General features: G+C 35.2%; 1 protein-coding gene across 4 annotated transcripts in view; it reads left to right on the top strand.

Annotated features, from left to right (window-relative positions):
* RNGTT (RNA guanylyltransferase and 5'-phosphatase) overlaps nucleotides 1-24,116 on the top strand; it is a 170,718-nt gene that overhangs the window by 57,794 nt on the left and 88,808 nt on the right. For all 4 annotated transcript variants that reach the window (XM_072926630.1, XM_012572754.5, XM_012572753.5 and 1 more), the window contains 2 exons: nucleotides 6,929-7,093; nucleotides 23,693-23,761. In XM_072926630.1, the coding sequence (XP_072782731.1) occupies nucleotides 6,929-7,093; nucleotides 23,693-23,761 (234 nt within the window). The remainder of the gene's footprint in view (nucleotides 1-6,928; nucleotides 7,094-23,692; nucleotides 23,762-24,116) is intronic.

Below are 24,116 nucleotides of genomic sequence, written 5' to 3'. Positions count from 1 at the left end.
TCCCTGCCCATGGCAGGGGATGAAACTTGATGATCTCTAATGTCCCTTCAAACCCATACCATTCTATGATTCCAGCAAGTTTGAATAGCCTCACTGACTGTTATGGTCTAGGAGAGAATGTGAATAAATATGAAGAAGAATTCCACTTTCTCTTGAAACAAGTATTACATTTTCAGTGTTTCTTACTCACAAGCTAACCATGTACAAAATGAACTAGATATCTAAAGACAGATTGTATACTGAAATTATAGATATTTACAAGTCTTCAGGTGTTATGAACTGATACTTAATTTTTAGTTCTATCATGGTTTAGGCAATGTAGGTGGTTCCTTTTCTAAGATAATAGTTGTGAATAAGTGCTGATTGTTACTACTATTTCCCCCCTTTGTTTCTAGTTTTTATAAGACTTCATACTAACTGTACTAGACAGTCTTATTTTAAATACAATTAAATTATTTATATTCTAAAAACACTAGTGCCACAATCTTGAAATGGCTTGAATAATGTTTTTAAGATGAAGGAATTTTCCCACGGTTCTTTAATTCACTGGAGTGATAATTCTTTATCATAAAGACAGCCGTGTGAAAACCCAGCAATAGCTATTCCTATGAAGAATCATTGTGAATGGCTGACAGAAAGGAAGAGAGTATGAGGAGAATAGAAGTAGAAAGAGAAAATATTGACTGCAACACATACTAGGTGGTCCAATTAAGGTAAGAATACTTCCATACTACATACAACACAAACACAGGAAAAATAATTAGAAAAAACTGAAGCAGTAAAATCCTGTGTCTGAAGCTAGCCTAAATTCAGTGTAAAATAAATTATTAAAACTTATATTCCCATTGCAGTCTTTTTGTGTGTAAATATCCCATGGTGATAATGACACATCTGTTTTATAATTAGGGTTTTTTAGAAGTATGACTTTTCGTTCTGTAATTGAAGTGGGAAGTTCATCTACTCAAATTACCTGAGGGGAGGCAACCAGTCTAGACGGAACAGGATTCCTTTTTGTTTTAATCATTTACGTGCCAGTAAAATCTCCTTATTGAGTTCTGGTTTTGAGGGCTCAGAAGGATTTCTAAATTAAGTCACTGTACATGCAATCAATGAATTTGACTGAGTTGTCTGTTCTCTGAATATAGCAACTACTAAGCTTTCAGTGTCTAACTGGAGCTTTGTTTTCAAAAGGGAGGGCTTAGCTGTTCATTGGTGCTAGATGCCTATTTCCATAATTCTGCTTCTTAATTGCCCAGTATTGGTGATGAGAATCATAATTCAGTCACTTCAACTGATTGTAAATATTCTGCTTTGTTTATGTTACCTTTATACTGATGGTGCAAATTTATCATCCAGTTGCAATTACAGAGTTTTATGGTTTTAATTGTGAATTTATTTAAAATTTTAAGCAATCCGAGAAGATTAAGGGAGAGAGCAATATTTATAGTACAATCTACAATCTACTTTTTCTGTTTTTGTCATATCTGTTTAGTCACAGTTTTGACAGTCCTGCTGTTTTGTTCAAGTTATGTTTACTTATAAAAAAACCCCATGGAACTATATTTTTATGTTCTGTTAGACCTTGGTGTTATCCATTGGCTACTAACTTCTTTTCTTTGCACATTTTAAAATTTATTTTCAGTGATTATTTTTTTTAAGGAAATGCCAGTAATTTAATATATGTCTCAAGCAATATTTTTAATAGGTCAAATTCTTCAAACCATTTTTGTTCTGTGGTAAATCAGAGCAATATTCCATTGTACAAAACAACAACATATAAATTGTCATCATGTTCCTGCAGCACACTGGTTGTATTACTACAATAGAAACAGTATTTCACATGCTGTACCTTATTGATGCTAAGATAAACTTTAGAAACCTTTTGAAACTGCTGAATTCTTTGCCCTTATCGTACATGTTTTGAATATTTGAGTGAATAAAGGTAGAAGACTCCTAACATTTTAAAGTTAGATAACTGCCAAAACTTTAAAATGAATTTTTAGATTCTATTGATTGTCATGCCTTTTGCCTTTTAGGAATAAAGAACTTAAGGGATATAATTCTATAAATTTTTTCATTTCTCTAATACTTTACTTCTCTGCTTCAAAAAGAAAACCTCATAGGAAATGAAAAAAGCCTTTTAGGTATTAAATGTAGTAATAATCTTATTTGGAAACACAAACAGCAGTTTTAGATTGTTTGTTTATGTGTACAAAAAAAGCATCTATAAAACCATGGTCAGAAGAAATATGTGCCAGATCATTACCATAAAACTAAAAATATTAGACTGCGTGATCTTCAGAAGTTGGGAAAACTAATAATGGGCTTTCATTGGGAATACAGATGTCAGCTATGGGTGCCTTGAATTGTCAATAATAGCGTTAAACATGGGGTAGAATATCAGGTTGAGCTTATTCTTTATTCTTCTCTCAAAATCATGAAAGCTAAGACAGTTGTGACATATGTTCTACTCTGGCTCAGTAAGTGAAGATGTGCATGGACGTATATCTGTGTGTGTGTGCTGAATTATTCATGCTTCAGGTACTGCCCTGGAGAAGCAAATGGAGCATGCTTTGCTGGTGGGTACACTTCAGCCATATCTCATGGAAGAAAAGAATAAATATTCTCAGTTTATCCTGAACCATGCCAGTTATCAGCTGTGTGCAGAGGCCTAGGCATCACTTTTCTTTTTACTATAACTGCATTGCAGAAAAAAGCACATAAACACCAAAATAAAAGATGAAATACTTTTATGGAATTGGGTGCCTCTGTAGCATGGTGTGTTCACTGCATCTATGTAGGTAAAGGACTTTCCATGTAAGGTTTGTGGAATTTACTGAGCTGTGGCCACAAGGTAACCTTAGAGACACATGGGAAGGGAAACTCACGTGGGGGGCGATGGTAGATACTCAGGGATACTTTTCTCCTTGTGGAGAGAGGCAGGATGTGCAACAGAAATCACATTAGCCTCTTATCCCCATCTCAGCCACTCCTGCCGTCTTGCTGGGTATATGGTCATACGTAATGACCTGGGATTTGAGTTCCTCACCTGACGTAGCATGAGGTTGTGACTTCAACACTGAGGTCTCTGTGTACTGGGTGGAAGGCAGGAGCACAGTCTGACACTTGTCCAAATTCTGTCTTCTGACACCCATTGGGAGCATTGTTAGAGGGACTGGTCTTGTTGGGTGAGTGGTTTTTTTTGGTGGTACCATTTTTTAATTTTCTTTTTTCCTTTGTTTTTTTCTAATCTCCGTTTCCCCCATCTGCTCAAGACAATGGATATTAAATGACCCTGCAGACCCTTTTCAGTGTTTTTAAACCCATTTCTTTTTGTGATTTTTACGTGACTTGTTACGTATGATTTCTGTTGAGAAGTTAATTTGAAATAACCGGAGTTTAAATTTATAAATATCGAGTCCTGGGTGGATTTCAAAGTTTAGTAGAAATTTCATCTTACGTTTTGAAGTTTTGTGGAGGATGTTTTAACATCAAAACAATATTTTGCAAGCCCACTCCATACTGTGACCTTAGTGCAATGCACAGAGTTTCAACAGGTGAAGAAAGCTCAGCTTCTTGAGGAAGAGGTGTTGATTCTACAAATGACTCTTCTCTTAAGGCTTGTCTAAATGATATTTTGCTTTAGGATACATTTTATTTAGACTGAGAGGGAAGTGTAACTTTCTATCATAGATAGGAGATACATGCTGCTTGCTAATTTTGTTTTACCCTTTCCTAACACACTTATTTTAGGTTAAAAATTTATAGAACAGGAATTATCATTTAATGTACTAAAGTAATTATGCTGTCAAGCAGTAGTGACCCTTATTCTTCTCAGACAAGTAAAAGCCTACATATTGGAATAAGATCTTAATTATCTGAATGCTTAAGTCAGTAAAACATCTGTATTGCCTAAAATATGCTATTACTTAATGCCTGGGTTTAGATTATATATGCATCAATGTCTTGGTTTTTGACAATTATTAAATGTGTGCTTTATACACTAAATAATATCTCCCTGGTTTTGTCAAGGTCTCTGAATTATTTATTGCAGCCTACATTACCCTCCTACTTATTTGCTAAAAGCTAAGAATTTTATCACTTCAAGATTTTGTCTATGTCTGGGATAAATGTGTTGTATATTAGCAACATTTTTTGTAATTATGGGAAATGTCTGATAACAAAGAAAGAGCCAGTCTCCTACAATATTGCTTTTATTTAGTATATCCTTGAGTTAAATTCAATTATGTGCTAATTTTCTTACTGATAATGTCCTGTGCTTTTGTAAGACTGAAACACTCTTTGACTTCTAAGTTTACTAGTCTGATGAAGAAGTAGCTTGGCAGCATTGTCTGTGTTTTCCTTTCTCATATGATCTTATGTCAACCTAGCTTTGACCTTTATTTGATGGAACCTAGTTGTAATATACCCTTCTACTTAACAAGCTTTAAAATAGAAATATATGATTGGCAGAGCTGCAGGAAATAATTAGTTCCAAGTAGGTGAGAAAAGTGAAAGGAATATTTTAAGGAAGAGAAAGTGATTCAGCTGGTATATGGTGCATATAAAGTGGTCTCAGCTTTTAATTTAACTGTTTATGGATGGAAATAAATTTAAATCACTGTACAAAACCATTTTTTGAAGGAGTCATTGTAAAAAAGCTTTCTAAATAACCTAACTGCTTATTGGCTTATTGGAAGTGCAAATGTATGAAATATTAATTAGTTTATTTGCTCTTTCAGACCTACTAATAAAATGTGGCTGAGTGGAAGAGATACTATAGGGAAGAGAACATGTGCACTAGATCTTGCTTAAATCTACTACAGAATTATGGGGTTCTTTGAAGATATAAAAATATATATACACATTTCCCAGAAAGGAATTCTTCAATCAGCTCTTCAGTCAGTTGTTACAGGGGTTGAGATGTGTTTTCTGTGTTTTAGTTACATGCACAAACCAGGATATGCTCAATGACTGTATAGATGAGTACTCAAGTATGCTATACATAGGGGGAGAAGGAAAGGAAGGAAACAAGAAGCAAGGAAAGATTGATTGATTGATTGATCCAACATTTTGTCTGTGGCACTTAAAAATATGTAGATTGTGCATCTATATTCTGTGAAAAATGAATAAAGAGTGAACTACACTCTGCCCCTTGGATTTTTCCATACTCTTAATTTTCCATTCATTTGAATGGCTCTTTACTGATAACACCTTCATGTTCGAAAGGAGGACAACACTGAAGACAACATTAACAGCCAGTTAAGCTTTCTTCTTCACGAACATGGATCAGTGAACAGAGATTAGGAGATATTTCACCCGTGGTATCTGCCACAGGCTTTGTACAAGATGTTCTTCCCCACAGAGTGATAGTGCCTGTGCTGTGTGCTCTTATGTAGACTCAAGCAGAGTCCTAAAAGAAAGTGGTTGTGAGTTACATGTTGTATGGGAGCTTTGCATCATTCTTAACGCTGTTGCCATGAACAACTGAGGACTTGTGATAGGGGTCTAGTAGGTTCTAATGCTAGCAAAGAAATAGAAGACAAGCTTTGGGAGCATGAAATGCCAAAGATTTGGGAAAGAACTGATTAAATTAATGCTATTAAAAATTAGCACTCTGTTTTTCTCCTAATTGAGGTACCTGTTCAGATACTACTTGCTCTGTCACCTTTGTATGCCTCATCAGAATGTGATTTTGCCTTTATTTTTTGGTCTTCTTTCCAGTTGACCACTTCAGATCCTCTCTGATGCATGTTGGAGCAGTGCTTTTTTCCTTCAAGCTGCCTTTAGTATAGGAGGTACCTGGTAGCCAGTACTTCTGCTCAGCTGTACTGCTGCCACTGATGATTTGAATCCCAGTTTCATTTGCTCGTTGCTTTCAATTTTTGAAAAATTCTGGTTTGTAGGCCAAGGCTCTGTGAGCTAATTCCCTGTAGGCCATGAAAGGAACGGGTTTTGAAAATTATTTTCTTGTGTGAATAGGGTGGCAAAATGAAGGATGATCTCATGTAATTAACTTTCAGTGCTTAATCACACTTGTAACAATACAAATCTATGAATTTTGTGTCTCATTGCGGTGAAAGTGACACCTCCAATTCAAACAAGCTTTGGAATTTATTAGTTGACAGTTACTTGTTTTGTTCTAGTGATATCCATAGCTTGTTTTCCTCACTATCTAATGCTCAAAATATAATGAACTCCATTGCAAGCCAATACTAATCTGACAAATGCACATTTTGAACCCTCATACCGAGCTGGTGCAATGCACCAAATGTAGAAAGAGCAATGTAAAGCTGCTGGTTTATTTCACATCTTGAAAGGTCAGGATATGCTGCTGAAGCTTAGCAAAGGGTTTTATTGCCTTTTTGTGACTGAGCCATCCAATATCTTGCAGGGTTTTGTAGCCATTGTTTATTGGCACATTTTCCAGCTGCACCTCTTTTTCTCTTTTCTATGACAGAGAAAATGAACATTAATTAATGTTTCTTTAAAGGCATCAATATACTGCACTCGGAGCAAGGAGTTCACTTAAATGTGTAAATCTTGATGCTTTGTCATTAAAAGTATTGTGAACAAAATGATCTAAATTACTTCAGACAAAAACTATGTGGAGAATTATAGCTGCCATATAAAAGCCATAATTAGGGAGTATTTCAATTATTTTACTTAACTTTAAAGGTTGTTTAGGTGTTTAATTTGTGTATGGTTGAATGCATATTACAGGTTTCTAGCTTTCTGTCAACTTTGATTTGGTTAAACCTCTTATAGGCTGAGAAAAAATGCTTGAAAACCACACATTTGGGAAAAACTTAGTGACTTGATAATACTTCTATGTATCTGTAGTTTTCTAAATATTGTGTTAGGAAAACTTAGATTGTTCAAATAATTTGGTGTTTGATTTTAATACTGATGTTTTGTTACTTGGCAGGGACAGCCTGTTGGAGACTGCGATTTTAATGTTCGACTTGCATGTATAGAGAAAGAGATTATATTTCCACGACATGAAAAGATGAAGAGTGGTCTCATTGACAAAGCACAAGAACCGTTCAGTGTTCGAAACAAACCATTTTTCGACATCTACACTTCCAGAAAGGTAAGCTTGATTTCAGTTGTTTTATATTGTGGTACTGGAGGCTGTATAGCAGTGGTAGACGTAGGTTTTCCCTCAGCATTTTTGTTGTGTCTTCCAGTGAGTTCCTCTGCCAACCAAATGTTCAGCAATTGTTGTGGGGAGACCAGCAGCTTGGGATATTGTGAAAAGGGGTTTTTTTTTGTTTTGTTTTCTTACTTATTTCAGGCTTTTAGAAAACAGTTTTGAAGCTATCAACAAATATGAAGTACCAGGTAAAACTTTAAGAACATTGCAATCTGCATTTGAGATGATTGTGTTTCAAATGAAGTTCAGTCAAAAATTTTTTACCCTAATGTATTGCCACCACCTTAAAAGCATCTTTGAGATATGAATATCTATACACTTTTAATTTATTGGGATATTTGGGGTTGGTGTATGGCTTCTTTGGTGTTTTGTCCTTGGATTTTTTTTTTTTTTTTTGGTTGGTTGGTAGACTCTGAAGCCTTCTACATTTTGGAGTTTAGGTTACACATTTTTCTTTATGTACAATGTACATTATAGAGTATTTTTGTCATCATTTCAATCAGTCTTACATAGTGAAATATGTTCTTTTTACTACTCTTACAACAGGAAGCTTCTTGGGGGGCTTGAAATCTGGTCATTATTTTCAATAAGCAAGAAGTTTTATGTCAGTATTTGAGAATTGTTTGTGTGCCCTATGATAACTGTAAGGAGTTTTAGGTAGCAGTACCAGTATTGATGTGGAGGTGTATCCTAGGCAATATTGGTAAACACTTAAGTGAAATAATTATTGGTTCAAAATAGATTTCAAATCTATATCTGCTCAAAAGAATAGTATTCATAAAAATATATTCTCAAAAGATCAATATCTAAACTAAGAATTATTGTTGGTCTTACTTACCTCAAAATACCTTTTTCATTTCATTACTTCTGTGAACTTGATGAGTATGATTCCTGTAACACTTCCTTAGGGTAATGAAAAAAGGCTTGCATTTTCATACTCATCGTAATGTTGTGAATTTTTCATTATGTATGGTCAGAATACACTATAAACAATAGTCCAGTCTATTGAAGCATTGCCCTATTCTGAAAAAAGACTATTTAAAAATAGTATTGTTTTGCCCAAAGAATCTTTATCCTATTTTTGTTTAGTCATCTCTGCAACTGTAGCAACAAATATAGTGATGAATAACTCATCAGTATAGCTGAAAAAGTGAGCAGACTTCCTCTTGCATCAATGATAAATGTCTTGAGAGGGTTTGCCAGCTCTATGTGCAGGACAGCAAGATCTGCAGGAAAATAAGGAATTACTTCTATCCTCTAAGTCTGTTCATATCCATCAATCCCCCTCCAGAGACAGGTTCTGCTGAATGGATCCTAAAGGATGACAAGTGGGACCTGCTTAGGTAGACCTCCTTATGTTCAATTAGATGTTTTTCTTTCCCGAGAAGAGTTGGATTGTTTCATCTTTAGAAAGGGCCTAACAGGATCCTTCCTTTCTTGACTGTAATGAGCAGCTTTGTGGTGCCTAGTTGCTGGCTGGGGAAAAACCACCACAAGATCCTTAAAGATTCTTGAGTAGTCTCAGAAAAGCTGTGATATTTTTAAGCCTGGGTTTCTTCCCTACTTTCTTCCGAGTGTATTTCACTGAGAGAAGATGTGACTTCTTAAGTCATCCCCAAAGCTTGTTGTTCTCAAAGATTAAGGTAGCAGTTCTTGGACACAGATAAGATGGCTCTCTGATTTCACCAGCATATTCAAGACTGAAAATCAACATACCTTGTCAGAATGGTTTCATCAAAACTTTAGGTATTGTTTTTTCAGTGTAGCAGGGGTTTGCTTTGGATCAAGAAAAGAATCAAATGTACTTCATCACTCCTATTTTTGTTTTGAGAAGCTTTAATTTTTGAAACATGTTCTCAGGATGCAGTTTGAACTTCACAAGAGAATGCTCTAGACCTCTTTTTCACAGCCTCCCCCCATCATTCCTTTCTATGATCTGAGTTAAGACATTCCATTCCATTCCATTCCATTCCATTCCATTCCATTCCATTCCATTCCATTCCATTCCATTCCATTCCATTCCATTCCATTCCATTCCATTCCATTCCATTCCATTCCATTCCATTCCATTCCATTCCATTCCATTCCATTCCATTCCATTCCTTTTTATATATATCATATAAATAATAAATAGTGTATCAGTAAATGTGTGTTAGATTGTGTGGACTGTAGGCCAGGAGCTTCACTGCTATAGTTAATAGCAGAAAAAGTGGCTAAAACTTTTAATTATACCAGAAAAAATGAGTGGTTTCCATGTAGACTTAGTTATTTTCAGTGAAAAAGTGGAAGTAATTACTTGAAACAGCAGTAAACTTTGTGCTGTGTTATATAATACATCCACTAATGAAAATGTTCTTTGAGTTATGGATTTGGAACTTTAATACCAGAGTTAGGTACTGACTGATTTTTTTTGTTTTTTAATCTGGAAATCAATTTACTGTGAAATGCACTTTTAAAGTGCAATTATAAAGTATGGCAGCGTTTGTGTGTCTTGAGATTTAGTTTTGGATTTTGGAAATAAGTGCTTTATAATATTGCTTTCAGTGTTATTTTAAGATGTTTGAATGGACCTTTATTTTTTGTAAGACTGAGTTTTAGTGGTAAGACAAAAGAAACGAACAGTCACTGAGGAACAAGTCGAAGTTGTGTGTTCTCAGTCTCTAAAAATATTGCCTTGTTGGACTCTGATATTGATGAAGAAAGCAGTATCACTAAATTTTTTTTCATCTATAATCAATTAAACACAGATTAGTATTTTAGTGTTAGCTAGGAACTTCCTTTTAATGTAACTTCCAGGTTCTCTTAGACATTTTTGAGCAAAGTTGAATTTTTTGTGTTTGTCATTACACTTGCATGATTGGTCACTTTTGTTGCATAGCTTGTTTTCTTTGCATTTATGGATTTGCATCAGAATTCAAGGAGATGATAAATTCTCCCACCCATTGTGAAAGGATTGCAGCAGTCAATGAAGCTGAGTTTTAAGTTCATTCTTTAAATGCTTGGTACTCTTAGGCTTTGAACCATGGCCTTGTATTTACAGGAATATTAGGCTTTTCAGCAAGACTTTATTTTTATTATATTGAGCAGGAAGTACAGGTACATAGAAATAATTATATTCTTGGAAGTTGTCCAACTCTTGGCTTTCCTTGCTTAAACCAATTCACAGTTCTCTTGCGAGGCATTTTTGTGTGGACAGTCTCAGTCTGGATGTCATGATTAAAACCCATTTTCTACTGAAAATTCTGTCTAGCAGGAGTAGGAAAAAGGTTCCTTTCTGTGTAGTCTGTGGTCCCATGGAGAATTGTGCCCGTCACTTTCAATGGAACAAAAGGGCTAAAGGTTAAACAATGATACAGGTCAAATGAACAACCTTTTGCAAATGTTAGCACACTGCATGTCAATGACTTGTCAGTTCTTAGACTATTATCTGGTTTTAAAATGACAGCTTGTCCTAGAGGGATTAGAAAAAAGGTAATCTCTGCTGGAAGATTAAATGGTCTAGGATCCTTTTAAAAGTTTTCAGTCAAATCTGTGAACTGACAGGTGACTTACTTGTTTATTTGACATTTAGATTTTTATTTTTACTTTTTAAAAGTGCTTTTGTAGTAGTTAGGAGAGGTGGAATGTTTAGAGTTTATACCAACACAGGTATAGATCCTGTTGAGATGGTTTGCTTTGAAAAATTAAGCGGCTATGGACTTCTGATGATGCAGGAGAATGTGTAAGTGCACATTTTTCTGATGTTCATGTATTTTGCAGGCAGCTGAGGCAGCTGTAAGCTAGTATTTGCATGTCCTGAAAGAGTGAACCGTGATAAAGGGCAAAATATGCAGACATTGCTCATCCATGTCTGCCAAGAGAGCTGTTAACCAAAACTGACTGAAAATGACAAGGCCCTGTCTTATATCTCCAAGTTGCCTACAGACAACATGTGGAGAAGCTTTGCAGTCATAGGACAGAAGACAGAAGAATTGCATGGCAAAAATGGTGGTTCCAGAACCATCAGATACTCTATTTATTGAAAATCTTGAATTCCCCATGTCAGTGGAGAGGGAATGTTACCATCTGGAGGTTTTTTATTGCCAAGAACACTTGTTTCCTCTGTTTTTATTTTTGTTTTGATTTTCTATGCCTTCAGGAGAAGTTTAATCGCCTTACCTTTCAATCTTGCATTTCCCGACCTAAAGTTGGCAGCCATTCTTCATGTCTGGCCTACATCATATTCCTCACTCCATCTGTTCCATTCCGAGGTCTTGGCCTATTTATCACCTTTTAATTGTCTTCTAACCCCTGTCCCCTCTACCATTTTGTTTCTGTTTGTTTTTATTTCTTCATTTCTTAGATTTCTTCCTCACTTACTCCTGGTCCACCTCCCCAAGAATGGAAAATTTAATGGTTTAAAAGCAGTATTGCCTTATTCCACCCTTAGATGCTTTTGTGCTGGTATAACCTTCATTTAAATCTTTTTGGCATGCTTTTCTTCCTGTAAGCACAAATAATCATTGACCTGAGCAACTTAGTAAACAAATATGGAATAAGAAGCTGCAAAGATGTTACCTTGTTCTTATACTAGAATTTGAAACCTTCGCTTGGCAGCTGTCTTATATCCCAGCAGGTAGTACTTCAGCCAGATTGCTCAAAGTTATTTTACCACATGAATTGTAAAGGTTAAGTACAGCCAGTCAGCCCAAGTGGAAGCTTTGTAAATTGTAAGATGAAATAGGTGACTAAACTGAAGATGTTGAGCTGAGTATAGGTTACTGCCACTTGAAATTCAGTGCTTGAATTGCAGCTGTTTCATGCAGCCAGCTGCAGCACCGCAGTGATGTGAATACTATTTGGTAAACATAATTTCTCTCAGTGGGAGGTTGAGGGTAGCAGAGGCTTTGTAGGTGGGGTGTCCAGCTGCCTCTGACTGTTTCTTTGCTTTCTGTGGGACAGGGAGGAGGCAGCTACTTGCTTAGATTTGGGTTCCCTCAAGCAGGGCAAACACTGACTCAGCTGTGGCTAACTTCTCAGCCTTCTTGCTTTGCTGGAGTCACTTAAGGAGACGCATTCACGAAGAAGAATCTATGTTTGTTTCCTGGAGTAAACAAGAGGATTAGGCTACTTGCTTTTGGTTATTATTATTTATGATGTTGAAGGTCAAGTATAATATTTCAGCACAGTAGTATTTTGGTTAAGAAAGAAGTTTTTTTCTTTTTAAGAAATTATTCACATATTAGTTACATTTCACATTTTTCAGAAAGTGATCTACTGAAGTTAAAACAAAGAGTCTTGGATATTGCCATGAAGGATTATTTTCATAATTTGTGGCCCAGGTTAGATATTGCTGGTGGTACAAATTAATGTAGAATGATTCAGTTGTGGAATATGCAATTAAATTCTGACTTGTCAAACTATCGTATTAGAAAGAAAGCATTGAAACTAGTGGAAAAATAAAGGCTTGTGCATGAAGTGTTCTACTTGGTGCACGTTGTAAGTTTAAACATCAGGACAGACATACTCAGCTTAGCTTTTAACACTTTAACATTAGATTTGAATATTCTAACATTTTTGTAAATTAATTTCTTCTGTATTTTGTACAGTGGAAATACTATATACCTTTCTAAGTAGGAAAAATGTCTTTAAGAATGATTTCTTCTTTCAGTTTTATGGTGTATTACCAAACCAGGGAAATGCAAATCTGTTTGGACTTAATTACCAGTTGGTATGCCAGTATGAACAAGTATATTTGATATCTCCTGATTTAGTTGGAAGACTCAGCTGTGGTGACTAAGTGGGTCGCTCCACTCATTAATTGAGGGGCAACTGTTTAATATTGTCCATTGTGCCACTTCACAGCCTGTCACTTTCCAAACTGCCTTCTGGCAATGCAGCTCCACAGGGAAGCCATCAGCCTTCTCCTATTGGAATGACGTTCAAGAGACATGCACTTAATTTGGATAAAATGAATAAAAGCACAAAGAAAATGGTAAAGATGAGGGTGAAATTTAAAGCAATTTATTATAAAGCAAGATTATAGGACATCGCTACTAGCTGCTTCTTTTCTTGTAATATGCTCAATTTTGAGAAAAAAACCCAAAACCAGACCTTGAACAAAGTTAATCTTTAAAATAAAGAAATTACAAAATCTTATAATTTTACTATTATGGCTTTACAGTTTTAATTTCAACTTTGTTGCAAATAAAGCCCTCAAGTGCCATTACATAGCAGAAGAATCCAGTTTTTTTAAACATCCAGAATATGAAGTTAAACCTTAATTTTTGTGTTAAAATCAATGCTTCAGGCCCAGTATAAAATATTAGCCCAGTTTAAATCAGGAATTGTAACAGTAAATATATGAAAACATTATGTATATCAGTTTTGTGTCTGACTGAATTATTCTTTATACAGCTTTGTCTTTGTTGATAAGTCTTATTAGAAATGCTTAATGAAATAAAAACCTCAATTATCTGACTTAATTAAAACAGACCTATCCACGATTTTTGCAACCAGAGACCAGATTACGTTGGAACAGTTTACTCAGGGGCTGGATAACAGATAAACCTTATCAAGTATGTAACTGTGGAAGATCATTCAGGCCATTGTACTCAACCCAGTGCCATACTTTCCTTTGACATTAGAAGAACTATTGAATGTAGTATTTGGTCAAACCCAGAGTATTAGGGAGCTTGCAAGCATCAGTGATGCTTGCAATGAGAGTAATAGGAGCTTTGCTCAGTTGAAGACATTACAGACTTTACCAAGCATCTTTCATCCATTCAGGGATGTCATAGATTGCAGCTAATGTGTAAATAGTTCAAAGTGTTTGCTATTAGAACCTGTTAAATCTCCTCCAGCTCCAGAAAGACTGTAATTTCAGATGGGTGTGTTCTGCCAGGTAGGAGAGTGTGGGGAGAGTGATGTGAGCAACATACCCCATGCCTAAAGGAAAGAAAATGAAGTCACCGTGGTTTGAAACAGAGAACTCTGAAGAGCGCAGTACACGAAATGGCCAAGCCATGAACTATATTGCTGTTTCTTCATCAGGAAAACTAAATATGAAATACTGGTGTTTGGCAGGGTCATTCCCACAAAGCTTTGAGGAGTCCATGTTTCTCTAATTTTGAAGCTATCACAAAAGTAAATTAGAGTTTCCTGGAGAAGCTTATTGCTCTTATTTGAAAGAAGCATTTGGAAACATCGTAGTTAATTGATGTCAGTTTCTCAATTGTGTTTTGGAGAAGAGGTTGACAGTGAGAAATGCCTCATGTTTATTTTGAATTCAGGAATGCAGATGTGCTGTCAAATTCAGCATTAACACACACAGTGCTTATGTTATTCTTGGGTATTGTTTTGAATATATTATATGCGTAACCTTTGGAGTTGTTCACTCAGAACCAGCACATGGGTGATAGTTCAGTAGGGCCCTTACTGTACCATGCTCTAGGTTTTCCTAAGATGTCTCCAAATAATTAAGAAATGTGGCATACAGCTAGTGTTATTAGCATATTTGAAGAGTGCTGTTAATGAATTAGCTGCAAAGCCAAGAGGATTAAAAAAAAAAATTAGAACCATCAAACTTGATTCCTTGCCACCCTCACAATCTATTTTATTCTTGTTCACAATAGCATTTTTTTCCTGTAGGGCTGGGTAGTGAAATCAAACTAGTGTGGTTCTTAGTTGTATCCCAACACACTTTTTCCTAAGAGGTGTGACATGGCACAAAGAAACCTACAGAGAGAAGGGTTGAATCTCTTTGGCTTTCTTGCTTGGAGGTGTTGCTCATTTCCTATCACATGAATATAAACTGGAATTTCTACTGTCTTCCTCAACTGGAAAAAATGCGGACTCCATTGATGACTTTTCTGCAGAATTGCTATTCTAAAGGATAATGAAGAGTGGTGTCATTAGAATGCTAATGACTAGTAGTTTGGGCCCTTGTCAGTCACTGACTGTAAATTTATAAGAGCAAATGGTTGAGGAAGACACTCTAGTAGTTGTGATTCTTGGAATTATGTTATTTTTGGTGTATGGTCTGCTGAGTAGCATTAAATCTTCAGCATATTTGACTTTGTACAGAAGGGAGTCTGGGAGCCCTGCACATCACACTTTTCTGCAGGAAACCGAATACTTGGAGCTAAAGTGCAGACTGCAGGTACCAGTGGCAGCCTAGATCCACAGCCTTTCATCTCCATTCACGTGAAATGCAAGAGGGCCATCAAATGAGAACACGTTAATAATATGTCTGAGAGGGCTGTTGTAGTGATAAGTAAATGTTTTTTTCAATGCTCCTGCTGAGCTTCTAACTAGTTGTAGACAGAGGAGAGTACATAGTTGCCAGAATTAGATCATCTTCCTTCCTCTCTGTGTGTGCACCTGTCTGTTGCCACTTCATGTTATTTCAGCCTTGCTGCTCACACTGTTACTAGTACAGAGCTTGTGGAGGTTCAGTGGAAGTACCCAGGTGACTTCCTGTCCTGCTATAATGGGCTGTACATGGGAGAGGTGACCCCTGGTAAATCTGACCTCCACAAAGTGCTGGGAAATACTAAACAAATGGAAGACTGTCAGTGAAATTTTTTTTTTTTTTTTTGTGTAATATGAATTTCAGATTGAGCATCCTCTAACAGTGTTTTGCTAGATGAGCCATGAGGACCTTATGTATTTGAATATCATGAGTGATGCTCAAAAGGGTAAAACAGTGTATTCTCTACAGGAATGCTTGCTAAACATCCATGGAGGAGTGTAGAGAGGAAGCTACTCTCTTGCATACTTCTCTTGCAAAAAAATATTTGTTGCTAGAAACTGGTCAGACTGTGAAGTATTTAGTATGATGAAACATACCTTCGACTGACCTTTCAAAAGAGAGAAACATGCCTCGCATGCTCACTTTTTTTGGGCTACAAGTCTCCTATCTTTAGCAGGTCTTTAGTACTGGATTCTGGTCTATTGTGTTTAAAATTATTAGGGCATTCCTTAAGGAATTCTTAAAACATACTTCAGTGACCAGTTGTTGCCAATGTGTTTTTGTTGTGACTGTTGGCTATTCCTACACCTAACAGATGGCACTCGTGTACATTGACAAGCTGTGGGATAGCTGAGCATTACTAATAAAACCTATCACATGTTAAACTTGACCTGACATTAATCAAGTTTTGAATGCTACAAATGACTCATGGATAATAATTAGTCTCTTGGTCATATTAGTGAACATCAGTCTCACAATGCTGCCATTATCTGCCTTCATTCTTATAGGGAACAAATCTATTGCCATAATTAGGTGTTTTTCATATCTTTTGAGCCAAAATGTTCTGTATGATTAACTTGGTAAAGAGGTTATTTTTAGTCTTTCAGTATGATTGATTTCAGAGCTTTTAGTAAATTACCAAATTGAAAGGTTTTCCATATAATAATATTTTATAAAAAGTACACATTTTAAAATTTTATCAACTGAAAAAATTCCCATACATCTTTACACAGTCATTTGATATATTTTTCATCACCATATGATTCAGCTGTTGCCAGAGATTACACAGTTCAAAATACTGATGATTTTGTTAAACAGGTGAACCTTGAGGGTTTACTTTTACTCTTTTTGTTTAGTTACTGGGTTACTGGTTGACATCAAGTACTTTCAATATGTACTTGTTCGTACAGACATAATAATTTGCAGCTTTTCTCTGTTTTTGTCTAGAATTAGCATCTTGAGTTGGATGGCTGTGTGAAAGCTAGGATTTGAGCTTTGAGCATGAATTTTTTGAAGGATTTTCCTACAGTTTTACAGCCCTGATTTTATAGCCCAAAAGCATAAAATTTCTTTTTAAATAATGAGCAAGTGAGAAGTTTATACTTTGTGTTCCTTATGCAGTTAGGGCAAAGTAGATAATTTCACGGGTTTACTAAAAATGTAGCAGTTATCTTTCAATATGTGTTGGTTCCTAATTAGCATAGGAAACTTCTTTAAGCAATTACTTCTTAGAGAGCTCAGATTTTAATTTATTTTCTGCAGTTTTTGATCCTACTTTTCCTTTATGCATATTTTAGATCATTGACATGGACCAGGAAATATTTTGTTACTTCATGATTTTTTCTTAGCATATTAGCTTAAGAATATTTAGTATAAGCTGTGGTTTTCTAACTGTATTCTCAGTTATTATGATGCATTTTCCTTCTTGCCTTTTATTGCTGGTAAGATAAATATAGCTAAATACAATAACTAATGAAGAAGGATGCATTATAGAATTGGACATTGCCCTGATGCAGATACACTTCAGCTGATACTGTTCTTACCCCATTTATTTGATGTAAGGTAGCATATCATATTTTGATTAGGAAATGAGACTGATGCAGGGGAAACCAAGTCATGTTAAATTATTGAAAATCTGCTTTTCAACTTTTTATAGGTCATTTGGAGGAAAACTTGAAATCATATAAATGAGAGATCGCTTGTGGTTTTGAGAGGGAAATGACTGTTAACCATGAAGTAGAAATCTTTACTTTATGACCATGTTTTAAGTCACACTCCTGAGATCACGGACTGTGATTTCAGGATATTCAGAGTTACTTGGAAGGAACCACTTTGAGGCAAGCGGCCAGTTGTAATAAATCATTGGCTGGTCAAATATTTTGGCAAGTGCTCAAGTATGTAGAGATCTCCTTGAAAGGAGACTCCTGTGAAAGAGAACAGGGAGTGCTTTTTTTTTTTTTTTTTTTTTTTTTTTTTTTTTTGCTGCTGTGGCCCTTCTGTAATATTCTGTGAGTCTAAATGGCATGGTTTCATTTGATAAAAAACATGGTATCTGTGGGATATCTTTTGAGGACACATTGAAATATTTGAAGAGTTACATATGCTTCCTTACAAAATATTTGAAATGTGAACTTTGTTTCTAAAAAAAAAAAAAGCCTCTAAGAAATGTCTTGGTCAGAGTCTAAAAAGAGGAGCAAGGAAGAAAAGTTGAAGGAAGAAAAAAATTGCTGAGAACTAGGAATTAATATTTTAATTGCACAGGCAGTACTTCATTGGACAGCTTAATGAAGATTGTGGTTCTCCATCACAGCATGCTGTAATTTGAGATTGCAGAGCTTTCTAAATAAATTACTTGGCACTTGAGCATATCACTTGAAGAGGAACTTAAATATGTGTGAGAGGAGAAGGTTTCATCCTCATAGCTGTCTGAAAGTTAGTCTGAAATGATGATCCAGATTAAGTCTGGTTTGGAGCAGAGAAGATAGGAAGCAATAGAATTGCCAGAAATGTATCTTTGATCATCTCCTGTCTGCCCCCAGATTGTTAATTTACACTAGGTTTGTTTAGATCAGCTGTTTTACTTGCTAAAACAAGTAAATATTAAACGTTAGATGAGTTGTTGGAATCTTGAATGTGAAAAAGATAAAAATCTGCATGGATTGAGTTTCATGTGTTTGTATTTGTTTTTTTCCCTTTTTTAAATCTATACTTCAGAAGATGTGTTCTCCCTTTAATTCTCAAAACCATGAATTCTCCAGAGTCACTAAAGTTTATTTTTAAAGTTTTACCATGTATTTATAGCAATACAGTCAGTGAAACGAAGTCAAAACTTCTCAAAAGACATTGGTTTGGGCTCTATTTCTTTTAAAATGTTAACTAGCCAACTTCTGTTTGTGGAAAGGTTGAGATTCTGTGTTTAATTTTAAATAATATATGCAACTTTTCTTCCCTATGACATAGTTACTCACATGTTATTTGATGATTTTTTGCTTTGAGACTGAAGGCAACTGTTCTGTTCTTGGTACCTTCTCTGCTTTTAGACACAAAACAAACCAAAACAGACTGCAGGACAGGGGAAACGGGAAAGATCCTAGTGAGAAGGAAGGAGCTACAGCCACTTCCCTCACTTGACATTAGGCTGCATTTGATAATGTTTTGAAGCATTGCACAGCATCCTGTGTATCATCTGAAAGGAAGCTTATACCCCACCAAATGCATGCTTAGTTCTTTTTCAGGAGGCCTCCTTTTCAAAATATACTGTTTGAAAGCTGGAGCTTAGAATGTTAGTCGTTTGGGTGATAGCTCCATCATTGCCTGATACAGACTGATTTATTTTTGGGAAATGTGATCGTTGGGATGAATCTGAGCCAGACTATTTTTGCATTATTTTAAATGATCTTAGCATAAAAGTCATTCTGTGGGATTTTTGATGTCATTCAAAAAGAGGATTTATGAAGATTTATGTAGTAGGTTATCTACACAGATGTATGAGCTCATGTTTATAAAACTCAACAGTTCTCAGAATGTGAGAATTTCTTTGAGGCTGATGGAGAGGGCTGTCATCCTTGGAGAAAGGGATAGTCCTTTAAGTTGGACTGAAACATAAGACGATGAAGATGCTGGCTCTGTAAAGTTAGGAATGATAGTAGGCCCATGTGTGAAGGTGTTTTATGTTCTGGCTGACTGGCAATTCAATTAATAGTTTATTTGTAACTAATACTTTAGAGTGAAGTATATTTCCTGTTACAGCTCTCTGTAGAGTGAACAGGTCCAGATGATCAGTAATTTGAAGGTGGATCTGGAAAACTCCATAGGGACTGCAGGCAGAGTTCTTCTATCTTGACTTGAAGTGAAGTATATAGTAGTTCTGAAACTGAAAAAGCAAGGAAAAGGGACATGCATTTGTCTTGTATTATAACATTCAAAGGGATTTTTTCTGTATCCCTAAGTATTTCAGGAGGCTAGCAAGCAGTGTCAATTTTGAATCAGAAATGCAGACTAAATGGTTACCAGTACTTGCATATTGTGATACAGGAGATCAATAATTGCTATATGTGTACAAGGACCGTAGTAAAATGATTTTGTAGAAAGTCTGTATGATTTTGCAGAGTCATCATTATATTTTAGAATCCTCATAACTCACATTGTGTTGTGTTTCCATGAGATTTTTTTTTTGGCAAGGGGAAGGAAAAGGCACAGTAGTACCTGCTGGATTTATTTATTTTATGTATAATGTAATATCTGTGAACTCATAGAATTATGTGTCTTGGCTCAGAAATACCAAAACACTAATGAAAACCTATTAGCATTGTATGGAATCTGTATGCACTTAAATTTTCTCCCCTTCCTGCTGAAGGAGCAAAGTGATTTCTTCGTTGGTATAAGTACAGAGAGATCTCCAAAGTGTGAATTTTCAATTATCCACAGAAGAACTGCTGACTGGTTCAGTGTTTTAGCATAATCAGCTTCAGCAAGTTATTAGTGCTCTTTCGCTGCTCTTCTTCTCAGTGGTTAAGGAGCAAGGAGAAATCCTGTTACTCATCATACAGCTCCACTCAATCCATGCAATTATACCATTCTTTTGCTTAGAGAAGTGTTATTAGATGTAGGGATAATTCTAAATTTAGTTGAAAAGGATGAAAGGAAAAGTTTTGAATAATAGACTGCAATATAAGTATATGGCTTATTGCAATGTTCACGGGGAAGAAGGAAGCTGAAAGGAGTGAACAAAGGGGATCTCAGGTGAAAATAAATGCCATGAGGCAACATGGAATTGGATGCCAGAAGAGCTGGTTCACATGCATCATTTACCCATCTTTTATAAAATGTCATTGAGATGCATTGCACTTTATCTGATCCATGGCAGTCATCCCAGTCAAGCAGGTGTGCCATTTATCATGGCACCGATTAAAAAAGACCATTCTGTTCAAGTTAATTAGAAATTTGAACATGTGGAACGTTGAACAACTTTTTTTAAAAGATGAACCATGATATTTGCCTTGGAAGTTCATAAACTGAAGAAATGTAGCTTTTTTAGAGAAAAAGTACTTGCTTGTATGTCAAACATTCCTTTTCTGCTCATTTCTGTGTCATTCCAAACCTTCTGCAGTATTCAATATCTGTGTATTCGGCTGTTCACAGACAACCTTTACAGAGTTTAATTCTCAAGAAAATTTTTATGGGAATAATGCCAGGGAAAATGTGCATTCCTTCCTCCATTCCCTTCCCCCAGTTACTAATCCTTTCTAGTGAAAATTCCTTTCTAGAGAGAATGTTATTCAAATACATGTAATTGATCTAATGAGAATGAAAGCAGAATAACTGGGAGTACAAAGAAGTGTAGTTATCTGTTGAGGCTTACTCTGGATTTGAAGTCCTTTTGTCTTTAATGTCTAATTGACACTTGGGAGGAGCTGTCTTAGTGAAAACACTGTGGACCTCCAAACAGAGCATGTTTGACTCTGAAACTGGATGGGAGCTTGATGGGACAGATGCCTTTACATTTTGTAATTCTGGCTAAGTAGTGAAATAAAAGTATCAGAATATATTTCTGAAATGTAAAAACTCTCCATTTATCAAGTTGTAATGGTACTTGAATGTAGTTTTCTAAAACTACATGTTCACCATAGTGGAGAGAGTTGCCAAACAGCATGATAATTATTTTCTGCTTTTGCACATACTCCAACTTTGAAGATTGTCTCTATATTCTTAAGTTTTATTTTGGGATGGAATACATAATTCAGTTTTGTAAGCTCCAGCACCGAAGTAACTGTTTCCTCAAACTGTATTTCCCTTAAAAACTTCAGAAAGAGGCAGAAATAGAGGTGATTGATTTTTCTCTTTGCCACTTTGGTTAATGCCTTTTGATAAGTTAGTCAGAAATATATAAAAAGTTGTCTCAACTAGTTTGAAGTTTCTGTTTTGTTTTTGTTTGCTTGTTTTTTTGTTTGTTAAATATCATTAAATATCATCATTCATATGTTTAAATATCATTATTCCTTAATATTAACGTTATTCAGTGAGGGTTTTTTTGGTACCTGAATTTAAAGAAATCAGTCTTGTACATTTTTGTAAGTTTGAAGCATACTCTTATTACAGATGACTGGCCAGTCAGTTTTGGAATTGCCAAGTAACTTGCAAGTGATCTATAGTGTGTAGAAATTTAAAAACTCCACTATTTAAAAAACTTTTTGACATGTGTTTAAATGTTTTTCCAATGCACTCATTGCTCTAATCAAAACAAAGACTAACAATAGATTTATTAAAGAATTTGGGATTATTTTATTGTTTTTTGTGTAGTCATATGGTAGCAGATGCATTACATTGTGAGCTTCAGCTGTAATTTCAAGACAGCAACAGGTTACAACAGCAAGGTACAGTTTCAAGTTTCAATTATGGGTTTTCTCTTCTGAAAAATTGTGTTTCATTGGTTAGTTTCTCATTCAGAAATAATATTCCTAAATTATTTTTCCACTTGAGAGTACTCTCATAGTGTGTTTTTTCCAGTTAAATTATATCTAAAAGTTGAATAGTGAAGGCTTTCTTTGTTGTTGGAGATACAGGCACAAATACAGGCTAATGACTGGGTAAGAGAAAAAGCTAACTTTTTGAGGCAAAATGATCAGTCATTCTGTGCAAACAGTTACAGGTTTAAGTGAACTGTGTAGAATCATTATGGTTTGAAGTATTTGGCCATCAGGCTTTTAATCCATGAAACATGAAATTGCATTCCTTTTACTTGTACAGCCTTAGTAGGATACAAATGTTAGTTCTCAGCTCCTTTCATAATTTGACTTCATTTGAATAATTTAGTCATAATTTGGTCAGCAGGTTATTAAGTTGAGCTCTATAAAGAAAATGGTACAAAATTTTCAGTACAAAATTTTTGACCAGGCCAAAATTATGCTTTTAAAACTTGATTCAGTGACTGTGATTCAGTGATTCTGTATTTGCTCTGTTTTATCACCGTGAGATTACTTTTACGCCAAGTTTTTTCAAATATTACTAAAAGTATCTACAACTTCAGGACAGATTCTTCACCTCAACAATAAAACAAATTGAAGTTAATAAAGAGGTATTTTGGTAATTCTCCTAATTTTTGCCATTACATGTTGGTTGTAATTCTCCTTGATTATTTGCTTTTCCTTAGGCAAGTCAGAATTTAATATGGAAGTATAGAATCAATTTTCATAACTGTTGACTAGCTGGTTTCAGTAGTTTGTTTAATTAGATGGTTTTTCTCTGGTAAATTAATCTTGATGGATATATTTACCTCCATACAGAATTCACCATCTTTGAAAGCATTAAATAGAATATTCAATATTTGTATTCAAGATACAAATTAATTCAAAGAGTTGGTTTTACAGTCATGTATCTGTGTTACTGGTTTATGCCCTAGTTAGGAAGTTTGTCAAACATGAATTTCAAATGATGCCCTGAAATATTTTTCAGGAAATAAGTTCAATCTAAAGTGCTACTTGTGTTTTTAAATGACAAATTAATTTTTTAATTTGCCCACAAATGACTGTAGTTTCCTGTATTACAATTTATATTTCCTAGTTTTCTAGTATATAGAATCATCTTGGTTTCTAAGTATTTCTTTTTGGACAAAGGATTTTCTAGCCTTGAGTATTCTTTGTAGAAACTGCTACTTTGTTGACGTTGACATTTCCCAAGCTCTAATGTTAAACCATAAATAAGCTGTTTATTGGCAAATGATTGCAGTAGTAATGTATTATCCACTACTACTCACTTTGATGTGCATTTCTCTATGGAAAAAGGATTTATTCTCTTTTGTTCTACAGCTCCTGGAAGGAAACTTTGCCAGAGAAGTTAGCCATGAAGTGGATGGACTTATATTTCAGCCTACAGGAGTAAGTAGCATAAAGAATGGATTTTTTTCTCCCTTTAGTTCCAGATTAAATTTTTGCTCTCACTCCCCACTCATCCATCTACTAGCTAGCTAATCTTTGTTTTGGTCAGGATTACTTTGCAGTGTTGTTTCTGACTAGTTGATATCTCATTTGTAGTATGTGTGATTTCTTACTAATCAATGGTGTTAGTTTTCAGGAATCATCTCTTGTCTTTTTAGAGTATATACTATGGATGTGTGCTGCTAAATAATGAAGGATTTTGTATGACTGCATGCATTCCATGAGTCTTTCAACCATTGATTTGAGCTCTCATGTTATTTTGCTTTTTCAAGGATGTTCACACATTAAAATTTCA

This window comes from Taeniopygia guttata, chromosome 3 (genome assembly GCF_048771995.1).
Source record: "Taeniopygia guttata chromosome 3, bTaeGut7.mat, whole genome shotgun sequence".
In the NCBI taxonomy this organism is placed as follows: domain Eukaryota; kingdom Metazoa; phylum Chordata; class Aves; order Passeriformes; family Estrildidae; genus Taeniopygia; species Taeniopygia guttata.
The sequence above is the reverse complement of the archived record's forward strand: the minus strand, read 5'-3'. Positions and strand labels throughout refer to the sequence as shown.